The following is a 15,741-nucleotide window of genomic DNA, read 5'->3' as shown; positions in this document are numbered from 1 at the left end:
GCCGACACCGACGTCTAGCAAGGCTGAGGTACATATTTTTGAGGCATGTTGCATAAATTGTTGATTGGCATCCAATAAAGGGGCGATAGGCTCCGAAAATCCTTGAAAGTAACCCTCCATCTCAAATATAAACTAGACAGGTGTGGTTGAGTTTGGGATGGCGTGGCCCACCTGGCCAGACGTATATATCGGCACTGTTCCCTAAATATAATCCTTCCTCCTGTGAGATACCAGACGTCCTTCTCGGAGTCGAGCGAAATGACCAGTATCTATCCCCCACCACGGGCTTTGCTGAAGCCTAGGCATGTTGACGCGAATGAACAAAACACTTCAAGAGATCTCTCCAACGGACATACACGTGTTGAACGTTGGCAACATAATCACTTTGATAGATTGTGGATGAATAGACTGTTATCAGTCTTCTTCGCGCCAGAACCTTCATTACCCGTTTTCCATGAGAGTTATATACAAAGTTTTTCATTTGCAGAGATTGACCCAAATCCTCTGGCCCCATCAGGAGCGGGCAGCTATTCCAGTGGTCGCAAACTATTAACAGCATCAACGGGTAACAGAAATAGGAGACGTATCCATCATGAAAGCGTCAAGCAAACGAGTGCAGGTTCTCAGCCATCCATCATCCCCAAAGGATCTCACGAGTCTCGCAAAAGTGACCTCGGAAAAGCCTTAGAGCCGATGCTTGGAGACGACAGAAGTGCTACAATCCTTCTCTGCTGGGGCGCAAAGCACCATTGCCACATTTTCCCAGTGAATATTGAGAATCCAACTGATGAGGTGGCCGTTTGGCAAGAAATCCACTGGGCATGGTACTGTTATAGAGGGCACTGGAGAAGATATCTGCCTTTCTTTGGCGTTAGAGAGGTGGATATTGTTAAGGTTTGTCATGTCACTATACAGCGTGCAGTTTGTCTGATAGTGTACTGACGGATTTTTCAAGATCTCGATCGCTGGGCTGAAGTCAGGAGGCAAAATGAAGCCGATCTATACGGGAATGTATAAAATAGAGGATTTGGATGGCGAGAGAAGACGATTGGAAGATATCATTACAAATTACCAACCCCAGGAATTTCCTTGCCAATACAATCTATCGACAGGCAGAGTAGATTGTTTCCCGGACTGTGCCTCACACTTTTTCGGCGGCGCAGAATGCCCTGAGCAGGAGTATCATGACGCGCAACGGCAACGCTCGCGTCTCGATACACGGTCCCTATTGACAATGTTCTTTTCGGACCCTCGTCTTGCTGCTTTAAACGGTTTCCTTAACAGAGAAGAGCTAGTGTATAGCCACCTATGAGTGTTGACCTTTACTATACAATGACCAGAAGCCTGATATAGAAAACGCAGTGATATCCTGAAGAGATTTGACGTATGGCACTGCCCTGACCTAAGCGAGCTACCGTTCCACGGCGTGAGAATCCGAGAAGGCTGGGAATTTAGCTCACAGCACATCGTCTTACCTTTAGCTGTGACTTTGCATTTTGTTCCGGTCCTCGTGGCCAAGCTCATTTTCGGAGACTGGGCAACAGCATGGAACGTTGGCTGCTTCTTTGTCGCGTTGGCAACGCTGCTATGGATGTGGGCTGACTATTCTGTCAGACAGTCTGCTTAAGTTTATCTCGTCTAACCTCAAGGCTCCTGGCTTCTCGGCATAGCAGATCCCGAGAGGCCACCGTATGGGTATGAATACATGAATACTACTACTACTGCAGCTGCCAAGCTTCCCGACATAAGAAAGGACGGGAGTAGAATAGGATGAAAGATGTTGACAACATAAAGATGGCGTTAAGAACTTCAGTGCCTTTGATCGGACACTATCAGCATAATGACTCACGGGCAGTGCATGCCGTGCGGAAGTTCAAAGATGAAGCAACCAAATTATACTCCAGACTTTTGTATGTAGTTTGACCCCTTCAACCAGCTACCAAAGCCCAATTGCAGCGGCAGCGACAACCACAACAGCAACCTGACCGAGCCCCATATTCCCCGGCGCAGCATTTACAGCAACAGCGTCATTATTTCCAGCCGTCTGCGTTGCTGTAGACGCTGTCTGTGTTGTTTCTGACACTGACTGTGTCGCTCGAGAAGCCGTCAACTTCTCCGCGCCAGCGGTCACCAAAACAGGTGTATACCAAATATCGTCAGAGTGGAAGGTAACCGTCGCCGAGGACGAGGTGGCGGTCTTTCTTCCAAGTGCCGAGACTTCCACTTTGGCGGACAGTGTGCACGTGGCCAACTCGGTGGATGAGGTGATGTCGCAGTCTTGTACTACAGTGTGCGTTTCCTCGACTCCACCCACAGAGGCTGAGTAGACTGCGCTGACGCTGTAGGTGGACGGGCCCTGGGTGATGGTGAAAGGGCTGCAGAGGCCGCAGTGATCACCGGGGGTGCATACGTTTCCCTCGCACTTGATGGCGAGAGTGGTTGCGACAGCATTGGCATTAACGACGCTGGCCTTTACGGCGTGCAGAGGAAGGGTCGTGGGGCCTGCTTGGAACACTTGGACATCGGTTCCCTCCACGAAAACGGCTGCAGCCAGAGCCGCGAGGACGATGAAAGCGGAGTGCATCTTTTGGAGATTGATTGAGCAGATGGTCGCTGGGTTCTCCGGGGAAGGTAGGAACGAATGCCAAACTATGCTGCCGATGCGTTCATCTTATATGTCAGATGAGAGATGTGACATATCGGAAATTGTTCTGCCTTGCAATGACAGGGGCATTCCCGGAAGACAGCACATTGTGTAACATTGCGCCGCCGGCACGATCTCCCATCGATTGGACTTTTCCCTGACTTGTCACATCTGGCTTCGATATCTAACATGTTATGAGCTATGGAATCAATGTCGCTTAGCTTTCTTTAACTCCATGAAGAACTAACTGCGCCACTGGACGCTCGCACGATAGAGTACGCCGTCAGTGGCCGATTGGTGGGCGTTGGTCTGATCCGCCGAGCTGAGAATATCGTCTGTCTGTGTTACAGGGATGACCAGACACTGGAGGGAAAATCCAGACGAGGGGCTTGATGGACAACGATGGTGAATAAATACGAAACAACCAATCAATAGGGTCAGTCATTTTACCAACCATGTTGTACATATCGACAGCACACTCTAATCCTTGCCATTCAGTGGCCTATGCCGGTTCGAAGCTAACATGCTCGTATTTCCACGCGCCACCTTGGAGTCTGCAATTTGGTATATTTTGCTCACAATCTGAGACGTTCAATTTCTTTGCAATGCTCATGTTGTTCCCATATATATCTCCAAAATCAGTGATCATGCTGGCCAGTACTGACGCCACCATAGGTTCTTCAGTGCCTGGCGTTGGTCCTGGGTGTTGCCTATGTAATTGATAGTCTTGAGTCCACAGCTGCTAGGTATTTCTCCCGAAGGAGCCGGGTAAATAAGTAGGGATTCTACTTGAAGTAGGTCAGCAGCCCATACATCAACATGTGGTAGGCTGGAGGAAATAGGGAGCTTACCAGAGTGCCAACACCACCAGTCTGAGTCTCTGAAAGGTAAGGAGTTATGTAGGCCACTCCCGGTTGGCAGGCTGACAATCAGCACTGTGACACACCCCAGGAAGTTTATTAGTGCGATGTTGACCGCTGTTGCCTTTGTCCTCAGCGGGGTTTGAGCCTTTGTATTCTGGATTTTTTGGCCTTCTGTGTCGGACGCCTGGTGACGACCGCGGACCTTGTGCTGAGCAACTTCTTCACTTAACCAAACGAGTTTCTTCGCGTTGCTGAACATCAATTGGACGAGTAGGGATGGAAGCCTTGGCCTTAAGGGAACGCCCCTAGTTGAGCCTCGCTCCTTGTGCAGTGGTCAATGAACCGAGCAACTGGGCTTTGCCGCGAGCTTGTGTTTGGGAGCAGTTGATATCCGCTATCCTTGCGGAACACAATTTCACGCATTTCTCCAGCCGAACCGCGCTCATAAGTCTAAAACGATCCTGTCAGTACTCTGAGAGGTATACAAAGATGTGTCAGTTGTACTCCTTATAATGTTATTTGACTTCCTTACTGATCCAACCATGAATGAAGGAATCTGGTACAAGGCGTTGAACACTTTGCATATGCCACCAGTTTCTTTCTTCTCCACGACCAGGTGATGCTTCATTTGGCCATCTTAAGTACGAATAACGCTGCTTGCTTGATGAGCATAAATGAGTGGTGCGAATGGTACCGTGTCATGTTGATGACCAGGATGTTGCGTAGGGCCCAGGGGCCAAATGGCACCTCGAACCGAGGCCTCCTAGTTTGACGGGAGCAAGTTCTAAACCCTAAAGCCCCACGACGCCGTCTGGCACGACCGCACTGTTGCTTGGACTGCGACCCCTGAACAGTGCGGCGCGTATCTACCTCGTGTTCTTCTCCGGTATTGATGCTGTCATACCCTATCTTTTCTTTCATGTTTCGATTTGGGGCTCCCCACCTAAAGAGCGATCTGGGACGCCAACCGTCCCCAGGCCCCTCCCGTCCATGCCAACGAAGAGTGTCTCACTCCCGTGCCCCACACATTTAAGTACAGTTTAGATTGCCGTCGACAGATCTAGACTCAGTCAGGCTCAAGTGGATGATTGCACGCAATAGTCCATACCAGACCTGCCCTGCTATTTGATCGCAGTCCATCGATCGTTGGGTAATTCATGGGCGGAGTTTCCGGACTGCGTGTTCGTGATGGCCTTGAGGGCATCATACACAACAAGATGTGCCTGCCTCACTCTCACTGCGCTGCGAAAACATTTCTCGGGGTGCATAGCTCGATCCGAACAAGGCCGCCCTTGTTCCAGGGTGTCGCAATTGGCACAGGGGACTTTCCCATCTGCATCGATTAATGCATCAAGGCACATGCCAAGCCTGATTCAGTTGCATTCGGTCAAGGCTGATGCCCCGCTGCGACATACTGCTGAACCAACCAACACCTGTGTATAGTGTTGGCTAGAGTGGCAATGCCTCTAATCGGTAAATGCGCAATCCAATCGCACATTAATCTCTTGAGAAGATGCAGAGTGGTATTTGCCAACTTGCCAGAGCTCAATCGTGCATCGTGCCAGGGGAATCGTAATTCACGTTTTTCTAGATTCAAAGATAGATGCACTGAAAGTATATAGACTGGGCAGAGTCAAGTCTTGCTCGTCATATCGCTGGCCGAAGATGTTCTCTTATCACCAATATCAGTTATGTCCTGGAACGTGAGCGCCAAGGCCTTGTGCTTGAGGTTTATATTGTGTGCTCACATCAGCAAGCTCTCGTGCCGTGCTAGAGGGAGGAAGGCGCTAGATGTCTGGATATCAATAGCCCATGCGTCTCCGTGTTTGCGCAGCACTCCTCGTTGCAGCGCTCTCAGCCTGCAGTAGTTTGGAGGAATGTGGATCCCAGCAGCAAGGCCAACCGGTCTCGCTGTTGGAGCTCACGCATCTCGAGCAATCTGGCGTTCCAAGCCACCTGTAGGAGAAGGCACGATAATGGAAGAAGGGATTTTTGATTGTGGCCTGATCATGGATATTCATAACGGGCTTGACCATTCAAAGAGTCCATATTCACGCTTTGTAGAGGGTGTGAATGGAAGGGAGTCTTGACATTTAGATCCTGCTTAACTGTAAGGTCATGGCGCTGCTGTCATCTAGGGAGTGACGGTTACTATAATCTGGAGTATTGCATGAATATCATAAGTAATTCACTGTCTTTTCGTCGTTATATCAAGGGTCATAAAACTGCCATGAATCTTCTTAGTTCACTATCCAGGAATATTCCACTATCATGGATCCACTCTTGACATTATCACTTCATCTTTGATCTCCCATATTCACCTTTCTCTCTAAGCGAGCATTTAGCCTCATTTGTCTCACATCCAGAAGATATAAATACTCCCTTTTCACCTCACCTCTCTCTGTCCTCGCCCTTTATCCTCCACTTGCATTCTCCTCACTGCCACGCTCTTAAGCCAATTGCATCCTTCGCTTCCCAAACAACACACCTGGTCTACAACAACAACCAAGATGGTTGCTATCAAGAGTCTCTTCAGCGCCCTCGTGGCCACCGCCCTCATCAGCAGCACCAGTGCCCTTCCAGTCCCCAACACTGTCAACGACGTTGTGCATAGTCTCGACGACACCGCAAACAAGTACACCGACCTGGACAATGCAATCAAGGCCTTCGATGGACACCCTGCTGGGTACACCACCATCACCGAGAGGGAGGCTACCGTTGAAGTGTCTCTTCATCGCGCCATCGACGCCGCTCATGCCACCGCTTCTCTTTCCGTCGAAGACAGCAAGTTTGTGATGCAGGCTCTTGCGAAGCCTTACCCCACTTTCATGGGTAATCTGCTTGCTGACATCGTTGCCAAGGTGAGTCACCTCTTTGCGTTAGATAATATGCATAGCGGGAGAGACTAATGTTTGAGTAGAAACCTCAGGTCAACGATATTGGCAAGAGCGACGATATGCTGCGTATTCTCAAGAATCTGAGTGTTCTCTCTTCCGAGCTTCCTAATGCTCTTGAGAAGATCGTGGATGCTAAGGATGCTGAGGAGATTGATGGTGGAGAGAAGTGGGTTCAGGGATTGTTTGCTGATGCTATCAAGGCCTACTCTCAGTGAGGGGTTTACTGGATCTGCTTTGATGTGACATGAAGATTTACTCTGAACTTGGAATCACCAGTGCTACAGGCATGATTATTATGATCAGTTGCGGTTTAAACAGAGACTGCGCTGGATGAAACACATTTGTGTATGACAATTGACTCCCGCTTGTAGTGTAAATTGCTTGAATATGCTAGTCCCACAGTCTGTGAATAGAAGCTAGAAAGTCACCTGGAATGCAGGATACGTCCGAATCTTCTTCCCATAGTAGTAAAACACCACAGGGAGCGGCAGCATCGTCAATGCAATGAACCCTAGCATCGAATTCCCCCATCCCAGCCCGAGCCTCGCGTACATGGCGGGCCCTGCCAGCGGCAAAAACGCCCCTATCAACGATCGAACCACCGTCATCGAAGCCGTCACAGACGCAGCATGCTCACTGAATGCATCGACCAGGTATGTCTGTATAGGCAGGAAGGATGCTAGCATGCCGAATCCCACGAATCCGGTCCCTACGATAGGCATCATCCAGTGCAGTTGTTTCTCGGCAGACCAGCCGTACCAGAACAGTCCGATCGGGACAAAAAGGCTTCCTGGGATAAGCGGGGGCATGCGAAATTCAGGCTCGCGTACGCCGTCGTTTTGCTTCGTCAGGTAGATGAGGATTTTGTCGGAGATGGTACCGAAGATGAGGAGACCGATGAGGGAGCCGACGCCGATCCCGAGATAAGTCAGGCCGGCTGCACCCTGGGAAAATTGGTAGGTGGTTTGGTAGACGGGGGTGATTGTCGTGAAGAGGAGGTAGAGATAGCCGTAGACAATTCCTCGTTCGGTCAGTGAGCGAGCCTGGCAGTGAATGTGTGTACATACCGAGGTAGACAGAGAAGATCGCCACAATGGGAGAGAGAAAAAGCATTTTTGTTGGTCGGACAATTGAGCGGATGAAGTTGTCTCTGGCACTAATGTTCGGAGCGAGTTTAGAACGCAGGGTCATGTCGCCCGCCTCTTTTCGGAGCTGGTCAACGCGCCGCTGTAGAAGGACTGGTTCGTAGGTTTCTGTTTGAAAGACGAGCGAGAATGCAAATACCGCACCGCCCTTGACAAGGTTAGGGGACCGTTTCTTCTATATCAGAAAGGATACTGACTGCCATGGAAATAACCCAGAAAATCCACCTCCACCCGGCGGCTTCGGCCAGATATCCCCCAGCAATAGGACCAACCACCGGCCCCATCAACGGACCCATTGAATAGATTGACATGGCTGCACCTCGTTCTTCCGGTACAAATAGGTCTGCAATTGAGCCAGCACCCAGTGTCAGCGGACAACTTCCCGCTATTCCAGCGAAAAGACGAAAGGCCAGTAAGGAACCAACGTTTGGTGCAACCGCACAAGCTACATTCCAAACGATGAAGACGGCATTACAAGCTTGATAGATCCGAAGACGACCATAGATCTCGGACAAGGGTCCAAGTACCAGAGGCCCAACAGCGAACCCCACGAGGTAGATCGATACAACAAAACTGGCCAGCGACTCACTGGTGATGTTGAAGGTCTCGATTACCAATCCCCCGGCGGGTGCTACCATTGAGGAAGCCAACGGGGTAAGGAAGGTAAGGAATGCAACGCTGGTCACATTGAGCCATTTCCGCTTCTTGTGCCAGTTGACTGGCCTGGCAAAATCATCGGGCCCGTCCCAATCGACTACATGCGAGGTTACATAGTCTGTTACAAAGCAACCTGATGTTGGATTCTCGACTTGCACAACCAGATTCTTTTCCAGGTCCAGAGGACAGATTGACTTTTCGCAGCTCATTGCCGCAGCTCCTGTTGATCGTGACGCTCTGCAGTCCATCAGCGATTTGCGCACTGTATTTATTTGTATACACAGCCGAGGTCTTTTCGGATAAGTGACAAGATGAGGGGGCGTCAATCTGCGGGAAACAGCACAAAAGGTCCACAATAAAGAGAACTGGTAGTCATACAGGTTTGTTCTTTAGCTTGTAGCGAAAAAAGGGTCAATTCAACCATCTCATTTATCCCACGATGACGACTGCGAATCTTCCCCATTGTTGACGATCCCCCCCCCGCCTTTTCCCCAGTGCGGCCTCAACCGACGCTCATCTCGATCAGAGGCACTACTTGGCTTAGGACCCCATCTAGACAGAGCCATTGGTCCAAGGCAAATCTTGCCTAGGATAAAAATGCGCATACTTTCATTACCAGCTTGTGCACACTTTCCCCGAATGATTATTGGCGGGGGTTGTCCGATGCATCAATGCCGGTTATCCGGTCGGCGTCGGCAGTCAATCCAACATCATTGCCGATTAGCAATAGAAAGAAGAAACGTAGAGACTAGATAGAGTATTTCATTCGGGGTTACATCCGAATACGTTGGTCTGCGAGGTTGAATTCTAACTCTTTAGATTGCCTGTCTGATGAAGGTCTTTCAAAGAGATATATATTTAAACCATGCGAAACCACCTTCACAAGGTGCGGTTCTAACTAGCGGGAACGTTATGGTTACGTCAGCCTTCTCAGAAAGAACGCTGATATGGCTTTAGTTCGGTGTTAATATAGGCTCGAAGCTGTCAGGCTAAACATTCATTGGGAGTCGAATTGGATTCCCCAGACGACTGACCATATGTGAGCCGCTCACTCCTCTGAAGGTGATGAATGCGCCTGGTCCAGACAGTCTAGATATGTAGGTTCTCCGCATGGAAGATATTCTTAGCTCACAGTTCCACTAGTTGAACCATACAAGTCATCATGAGAAGACCCATACAAGTCATCATGGGAACTCTGGTTCAGAAAGCGTTGGCCGCCATCCTCCCTAAATGACAAGGAAATGAGCACCTGCGCTATACCTTTTCAGGTTAGGGTGATAGTCTTATCTGAGGATGGTGATTGGTTCATTGCTGATAACCCAAAATAGAAGAATTTTTCTGCCGAACATTGCTCAACCCCGCGTGTTTCACCGCCCCGCATTGAGAAAAATTTCCCCTCGTCACCGCGTTGTAACCTTCTCGCTGCTGGGTACCAGCAGTCATCAGCTGTGCTCCGGGCAATTGATCTGAGAGACTAGTCATTACAACTTTTCTTTGCATCTGACATCCCATCATCGCTCACTGTTGACAGTCTCATTCCGTCAAACCCCGTCACAATGGCTGAAGAACAGAATCCGTCGGCTACGTTCGACACGATCCTTACTCTGGATTTCGGATCGCAATATGTAAGTTCAAACTTGCGGCATACATGAAGGCTTGTGCTGATGGATTAGACCCATCTCATTACCAGAAGACTGCGTGAGATCGGAGTGTACAGTGAGATGCTGCCATGCACGCAGAAGCTGGCCGACCTTCCATTCAAGCCCAAGGGAATTGTGAGTCATACTTTTGGTCTGCTGCGCGAGAAAGACAATCACTAACAAAGGCTTTTCAAGATCCTTTCTGGTGGCCCCTACAGTGTATACGAGGACGGTATGCGACACAATGCGAATTACATGACGAATTTAGCCTAACGACCATCAGGTGCCCCCCACGCTGACCCTGCGGTCTTCGAACTCGGTGTTCCCGTTCTCGGAATCTGCTACGGTCTTCAGGAAATTGCCTACCGACTTGGAAAGGATAACGTTGTCGCCGGTACTGCTCGTGAATACGGCCATGCCGACCTGAACGCCCAGAGACTTGACAACCAGGGACACGTCGACAAGCTGTTCGCTGGTCTGGAGGAGCACGTCAAGGTATGGATGAGTCACGGTGACAAGCTTGTCAAGTTGCCCGAGGGTTTCCATACCATTGCTACTACCGCCAACTCCGAGTATGCTGGTATCGCACACGAGACCAAGCCTGTTTATGGTAATTCCCCGATCGCCGCGCAACCCTTCAGCTATCTACTGACGCAGCCACAGGCATTCAGTTCCACCCCGAAGTTACAGTATGATCCTTTCGCTCAATAGTCGGCAAAGTGCATGAAGGTCTAACCAAGCGCAGCACACCCCCGATGGAGCCAAGCTCCTCCGCAACTTCGCCGTCGACATTTGTGGTGCCAATCCCAATTGGACCATGTCGAAGTTCGTCGATCAGGAAATTCTTCGGATTCGGAAGCTGGTGGGTGAGACCGATCATGTTCTCGGTGCCGTTAGTGGTGGTGTCGACTCCACCGTTGCCGCCAAGCTCATGAAGGAGGCTATCGGTGACCGTTTCCACGCCGTTCTTGTCAACAACGGATGCATGCGTTTGAACGAGTGCGAGACTGTCGCTGAGACCCTGAACAAGCACCTTGGTATCAATCTCACTGTCGTTGATGCCAGCAAGCGCTTTTTGGATGGCCTCAAGGGTGTCACTGATCCCGAGAAGAAGCGCATGTTCATCGGTGCTACCTTCATCGACGTCTTTGAGGAGGAGGCGGAGAAGATCGAGGCCTTGGCCGAGAACTCCGGTGCCAAGGTCAAGTGGTTCCTCCAGGGTACTCTGTACCCCGATGTGATCGAGAGTATCTCATTCAAGGGTCCTTCCGCCACCATCAAGGTTTGCCTCCCCCGTCTGTTTTGGGGAGTCTGTTACTCACACATTTCTCTAGACGCATCACAATGTCGGTGCACTGCCTAGTAAGTTCTACTACTAATGCAATTGTTACAACATGAGTTACTAATCTGCTGCAGAGCGCATGATTGAGGGACAAGGAATGAAGCTCATCGAGCCCCTCCGCGAGCTCTTCAAGGACGAGGTTCGCCAGCTTGGAAGAGAGCTGGGCATCGCCCACGAGCTTGTTATGAGAGTGAGTTTTCCACCATGGGTATGGTCTTCGAGTTGCTAACGTAATGTCAAAGCACCCTTTCCCCGGCCCTGGTATTGCCATTCGGTAGGTTCCTCGGTTGTTTCCGTAGTCAACAAAAGTTTCTCCGGGACTAATGCAACGGCAGGGTCCTTGGTGAAGTCACCCCGGAGCGGGTCGACATCGCCCGGAAGGCGGATCACATCTTCATCTCCATGATCCGGGAAGCCGGTCTGTATGACAAGATTTCTCAGGCTTACGCTGCCCTCGATCCCAGCAAGGCCGTCGGTGTCATGGTGCGTTTGGTTGCGTCCTTGAATTGGTTTCAATCTAACTCATCTTGCAGGGTGACAAGCGCGTCTACGCTGAGATCATCATTCTGCGCGCGGTTGAGACCACCGACTGTAAGTTGACATTGGGCATTGATGGAGACTTTGTACTAAGATATATCATATCAGTCATGACCGCTCGTGCCTTCCCCTTCGACAACGAGTTCTTGAGCAAGTGCGCTACTCGCATCATCAACGAGGTCCACGGTGGTAAGTTCGAGTCTTGATTTGATTTTTAAATGAGTGCTGACGCGCTGTAGTCTCCCGTGTCCTCTACGACATTTCCAGCAAGCCTCCTGCCACCATTGAAATGGAGTAATTGTTTTGATGATATATAGAGCGATATAACCGGATTGGAGTTAGATGGGTTACAAAATTACAAGATTTTCAGACACAATGGATTATCTAGACCATGATAGAACGAAGGCGATGACAGCGACTAAGCTGCTTTACTATTTCGTCTACAGCCACCGTTCAAAAGGGCTGAATATTGCCTGGTTCTGGCCATGACATCGAAACTGCGTTTCCAATCTCCATGCACCGAATCACCACAATTCCCACTCAACTTGGATAACAGTTCCAGTTTATTCCACTTTCCCCCACCGTTCATGTGCCCACTGTGCATGATCTACTTAGACACCCAGTACAAAGTAAAGCCATCGTACTCACCAAAAGACCGGAATCCTCGCCATAACTCCCCAATCCCAGTAAATTGTGCCATCATATGGCCTCTCTTCACCCAATGAACTCATAACCATTGCTCAACGTCTGTCGAGAATCTACTACGCGATGATCTGTGAACCCCTCAATCCCGAGGTCCTGGAACTGCTGTAGAGAATCGCTGGAGAGGGAATACTGCATCTCATGCATTGCCACTGGGAAGGCTGAATAAAGCGGCACACCCGGTTGTGTCGTTGCGTAGCTCACGGGAAGGTCATGCTGCAGGTAGCACGCCGGCCCAAAAGCCTCGATCGTCGATAGAGGCAATATGCTCGGATAGAGAGACGGCGATTCCATAAAAGCCGCATCTTCATTAGGATACGTATGCGGATGCGATTGCGGATGCGCCAGGGTCCTGGTGGCCGGATGATGGCGGTGGAGATGGTTGGCTAACGTTTCTCTGCGGGAGAAGCTAAACGCAGACCCCAGTGGGGATCGTTTAGTCGTCTGTTCTTGCACCCTGCTGTACGAGAGGCGAGTCGTACCTCTTGTGACATGTTCTCTCTGGGCAATTGTACAGTTTTGTGCCAGTGTGGGTGCGCCGGTGGCGGGCTAGGCTTGAGGACTACGAAGGTTTAGGCTACAGTACATGTGTGTGATGTGTGGAAGAGGACGTACGTCAGAGAAGGCCTTCTCGCAGCCAGCAAAGTTGCAGGCGTGTGGGCGTTCGCCGGTATGCGTGCGGAAGTGGACGGTTAGTGCGCTGCGCTGGACGAAGCTCTTGTTGCAGCCTTTGACGGTGCAGTGGTATGGTCGTTCGTTGGTGTGGATGCGGTGATGTCGGCAAAGGTCGGACTTGCGATTGAAGGACTGTGAGGCTTCTATGAGTTTTGATAGGTGTCGTCAAAGAGAGGGTGATGTTGACCTTTTCACAGTGCGCCCAGGGACACTTGAACTTCCGTAAGCTCGGCAGGAGCATCGCCGGGGTCATTTCCATGGTCGTACTCTGATTGATCGGAAACTCCTTCCTGCGAGGGAGGAGGACAATCCTATGGTTAAGAAGGATCAGAGCAGAGGGGACAACTGTCAGTGGGACGCCCTTATTACTTTTGCATGTCAGCGAAAACGATCGGCGGAAGGAAGTGGCTAACGGCTACGACCCCGGCATCTGGAGCATGCACGATCACGCTAACATATTTTGCAGTGCGTAAGGCAAGACTACAGGAATATAGAGGGGTATTCCCGAAACCCTCTAAAGCGTGCTGGTAGCCTATCTCAAGAATGGCCTGGCGGCAGTCACACCGGCACGGTGGCGACTGAAACAGGGCTCATGGACCCCGGTGCAATTGCAGCCGGAAACGGTATCTTGTTAATCCTTCTACAGGTGCCGGTGCTTTATCCAATGGCACCTGCAGGGTCGTAATTGCCTATATGTTTACAAGAATTGCGCTTGAGCAATGAACCATGTATACGGGGTCTTTGATGAGACATAAGCACTACGTCTATACCCTGTCAATTTGGCAATCCATGTTACAGACAAACCTGGAGAAGGACACTTTACTGCGTCTCCACTCGATCATAGATTTCCTTTGGGACTGTCAGTTAAGCCGCACAGCAGCAAGGAACTCAAGTTGTCCCAGTGGTACGACCAGCGCAACGATATCGACTTCTATGCCGCCAAGGGTGGGCAATGGACAAAGAACAATACTCAATCTTAACAGGTAGCCAAGTCGACTAATGCTATGTCATGCGGCTTGACTCATCAGGGTCTCCGGAGGCATTAAGCGGCCGAGGTGTTGGACTGATCCATTTGAGGAAGACAATGCCTTATGGCTGGGGGGGTTTGGGGGGGGGGGGCTGGTCGATCTTGACAATTGTCAGTTCTAGCCCGATCTCTGAAGTCCACGCAGGGTTTCCCTCATGCGCCTCTTCCCCATTATGGCGTAGTATGTTGTCGTCGTTGTTCAGATTTATGGACTTGCAGTTTGGCATTCTTGTCATTAGTGGACTTGAGGGAATCACTACTATTCGTCACCAGAGATATCGACGGGATACCTATCCACGATTCTGGATGTTACCGCGTCCTTTACCCCAATCAGGAATCAGTTATTCATTCGAAGAATTGGCTACTGTCGTCTTTGCAGCGCTGTCAATTTCAGGAAAGGATTGCGAGACTAATGCATTGTAGTTAGTCGTACCTGGAGGATGAGATACATCCAACAGAGCCCGGACTGCCACTGGACCAATACATGATCGTAGAATCTGAGGTGACCTCCAGGAAGCCCATCGATGGAGATCGACAGATTGTCCACCAATGGAACCATAGACTAACACTAAGTATACTTTTCTGAATGGCTGTAGCTCCCAAGTTCACAACCCTATCTCACATTGGCTGGATATCAAGAGCAACACCATATCATGTAGGGAAGCAGGTTAGCCAAACGATTTGCTTAGTGTTTGACAATTCATCCAAATCAGACATTCTAGTCCACCCGAAGCTTACGGAGTACTGCCGTGTGAGACATTCATTTCTCATGCATCCCTCTTTACCTTGCTGTTTTGGCGCCAAACCTGTGGAGTAATTAGCTGCGAAGCTTTACCTGTCTAACTTTCGAACACCTACGATTCCGTGTCCTTCTGCCCAACAATACCTTAAGTTCAGGGTGTCAGGTACCTAACATCATCCTTCTCACCTCATCATTTGCACCTCGCACAGGTAAGCCTTGGGGTCAGTTGACGCTGGCGAGGATTATTGCCAGCCAGTATCTAGTGCCACCAGCCACATTTCGGCCAAGATTGCACGCACGGAGTACGTCGGAACAAGATAACAGAGTCAGCCCGACAGTCGATCACTCCTTGCATATTTGGAATTGCACGAAGAGTGTGGCTGAGCAGCATATTGTGGCTGACTGCCCAAGCCACAAAACACCATCATGGCTGCAAGGCTGCAAAGCCGGATACAGCTTCTAGTAATGAAAGGCAAGGAATCCGATGCGACGATCGATCCTAACCCCAAATCATCAGAAGAGCAGGCATAAGACACTATCGTTATGGTTCGATCAGTTTCCATGCGTGAGATCTGCTCGGCCGAGTCGGATCCGACGGGGATAACGCGTTCGCTAGTCAACAGGCAGATTCTCGATATACTATGGAGTATAGGCTACAACATTCCCGGCCAGACGAGAATCGCTGTGGTGTAGGTTCGGCCATGCAAGATTAGGTTGGGTCTGTTGCTCTTGGCAGCCGGGTTTCTTTCCTGGAATTGATTTGACTGTGGAGTCAATGCGAGGGATGAGGACCAGACAATGCTGGTAGCTAGGAGTCTAGGACTAGTTATTTCATTTTCATGTGTATCCCTAGAAACTAGGACGTGTTCC

The 15,741-nt window shown here is 50.1% G+C and overlaps 6 protein-coding genes across 6 annotated transcripts; 2 read left to right on the top strand and 4 right to left on the bottom strand.

Moving 5' to 3' along the window:
* Nucleotides 1-1,577: 1,577 nt before the first annotated feature.
* AFUA_3G01150 (putative GPI anchored cell wall protein) lies at nucleotides 1,578-2,708 on the bottom strand. Its single transcript, XM_743343.2, has one exon. The coding sequence runs from the start codon at nucleotides 2,582-2,584 to the stop codon at nucleotides 1,937-1,939; it is 648 nt and encodes a 215-aa protein (XP_748436.1). The 5' UTR covers nucleotides 2,585-2,708; the 3' UTR covers nucleotides 1,578-1,936.
* Nucleotides 2,709-3,146: 438 nt separating this feature from the next.
* Nucleotides 3,147-3,766, bottom strand: AFUA_3G01140 (uncharacterized protein; the record flags this gene model as incomplete). Its single annotated transcript, XM_743342.1, has 2 exons — nucleotides 3,147-3,354; nucleotides 3,591-3,766. 2 exons carry the CDS (start codon nucleotides 3,764-3,766, stop codon nucleotides 3,147-3,149), a joined length of 384 nt encoding a protein of 127 aa, XP_748435.1.
* A 1,987-nt stretch (nucleotides 3,767-5,753) lies between these two features.
* Nucleotides 5,754-6,750, top strand: AFUA_3G01130 (cell wall mannoprotein 1 family protein). Its single transcript, XM_743341.2, has 2 exons — nucleotides 5,754-6,368; nucleotides 6,428-6,750. Exons 1-2 carry the CDS (start codon nucleotides 6,018-6,020, stop codon nucleotides 6,617-6,619), a joined length of 543 nt encoding a protein of 180 aa, XP_748434.1. The 5' UTR covers nucleotides 5,754-6,017; the 3' UTR covers nucleotides 6,620-6,750.
* A 2-nt stretch (nucleotides 6,751-6,752) lies between these two features.
* On the bottom strand, nucleotides 6,753-9,511 carry AFUA_3G01120 (MFS transporter). Its single transcript, XM_743340.2, has 4 exons — nucleotides 8,585-9,511; nucleotides 7,747-8,443; nucleotides 7,472-7,697; nucleotides 6,753-7,425 (listed from the first exon to the last, which is right to left on the bottom strand). Exons 2-4 carry the CDS (start codon nucleotides 8,413-8,415, stop codon nucleotides 6,821-6,823), a joined length of 1,500 nt encoding a protein of 499 aa, XP_748433.2. The 5' UTR covers nucleotides 8,416-8,443; nucleotides 8,585-9,511; the 3' UTR covers nucleotides 6,753-6,820.
* A 77-nt stretch (nucleotides 9,512-9,588) lies between these two features.
* On the top strand, nucleotides 9,589-12,547 carry gua1 (GMP synthase (glutamine-hydrolyzing)). Its single transcript, XM_077804268.1, has 13 exons — nucleotides 9,589-9,831; nucleotides 9,880-9,981; nucleotides 10,042-10,078; nucleotides 10,130-10,456; nucleotides 10,510-10,535; nucleotides 10,592-11,128; nucleotides 11,181-11,208; nucleotides 11,263-11,378; nucleotides 11,431-11,462; nucleotides 11,524-11,671; nucleotides 11,722-11,779; nucleotides 11,834-11,914; nucleotides 11,965-12,547. The coding sequence occupies exons 1-13, from the start codon at nucleotides 9,763-9,765 to the stop codon at nucleotides 12,021-12,023; spliced, it is 1,620 nt and encodes a 539-aa protein (XP_077660427.1). The 5' UTR covers nucleotides 9,589-9,762; the 3' UTR covers nucleotides 12,024-12,547.
* A 316-nt stretch (nucleotides 12,548-12,863) lies between these two features.
* AFUA_3G01100 (C2H2-type zinc finger protein) lies at nucleotides 12,864-13,557 on the bottom strand (the record flags this gene model as incomplete). The annotated part of the gene is made up of 4 exons (XM_743338.2): nucleotides 13,472-13,557; nucleotides 13,290-13,413; nucleotides 13,043-13,234; nucleotides 12,864-12,989 (listed from the first exon to the last, which is right to left on the bottom strand). Exons 1-4 carry the CDS (start codon nucleotides 13,477-13,479, stop codon nucleotides 12,864-12,866), a joined length of 450 nt encoding a protein of 149 aa, XP_748431.2. The 5' UTR covers nucleotides 13,480-13,557.
* Between the last annotated feature and the right edge of the window lie 2,184 nt (nucleotides 13,558-15,741).

The sequence above is a fragment of the Aspergillus fumigatus genome, chromosome 3, assembly GCF_000002655.1.
Source record: "Aspergillus fumigatus Af293 chromosome 3, whole genome shotgun sequence".
Classification (NCBI taxonomy): domain Eukaryota; kingdom Fungi; phylum Ascomycota; class Eurotiomycetes; order Eurotiales; family Aspergillaceae; genus Aspergillus; species Aspergillus fumigatus.
Note: the sequence above shows the minus strand (reverse complement) of the source record. Positions and strands in the feature narration are given on the sequence as shown.

Bases quoted from the DNA above. Each gene is read 5' to 3' on its own strand.
- AFUA_3G01130 (XM_743341.2), top strand. From the start codon at position 6,018: ATGGTTGCTATCAAGAGTCTCTTCAGCGCCCTCGTGGCCACCGCCCTC. The intron at 6,369-6,427 runs GTGAGTCACCTC...ATGTTTGAGTAG, and splicing joins TTGCTGACATCGTTGCCAAG to AAACCTCAGGTCAACGATAT.
- AFUA_3G01120 (XM_743340.2), bottom strand. From the start codon at position 8,415: ATGAGCTGCGAAAAGTCAATCTGTCCTCTGGACCTGGAAAAGAATCTG. The intron at 7,698-7,746 runs GTCAGTATCCTT...AACCTTGTCAAG, and splicing joins TCTGGGTTATTTCCATGGCA to GGCGGTGCGGTATTTGCATT. The intron at 7,426-7,471 runs GTATGTACACAC...TGACCGAACGAG, and splicing joins GATCTTCTCTGTCTACCTCG to GAATTGTCTACGGCTATCTC.
- gua1 (XM_077804268.1), top strand. From the start codon at position 9,763: ATGGCTGAAGAACAGAATCCGTCGGCTACGTTCGACACGATCCTTACT. The intron at 10,536-10,591 runs GTATGATCCTTT...AACCAAGCGCAG, and splicing joins AGTTCCACCCCGAAGTTACA to CACACCCCCGATGGAGCCAA. The intron at 11,672-11,721 runs GTGCGTTTGGTT...CTCATCTTGCAG, and splicing joins GCAAGGCCGTCGGTGTCATG to GGTGACAAGCGCGTCTACGC.
- AFUA_3G01150 (XM_743343.2), bottom strand. From the start codon at position 2,584: ATGCACTCCGCTTTCATCGTCCTCGCGGCTCTGGCTGCAGCCGTTTTC.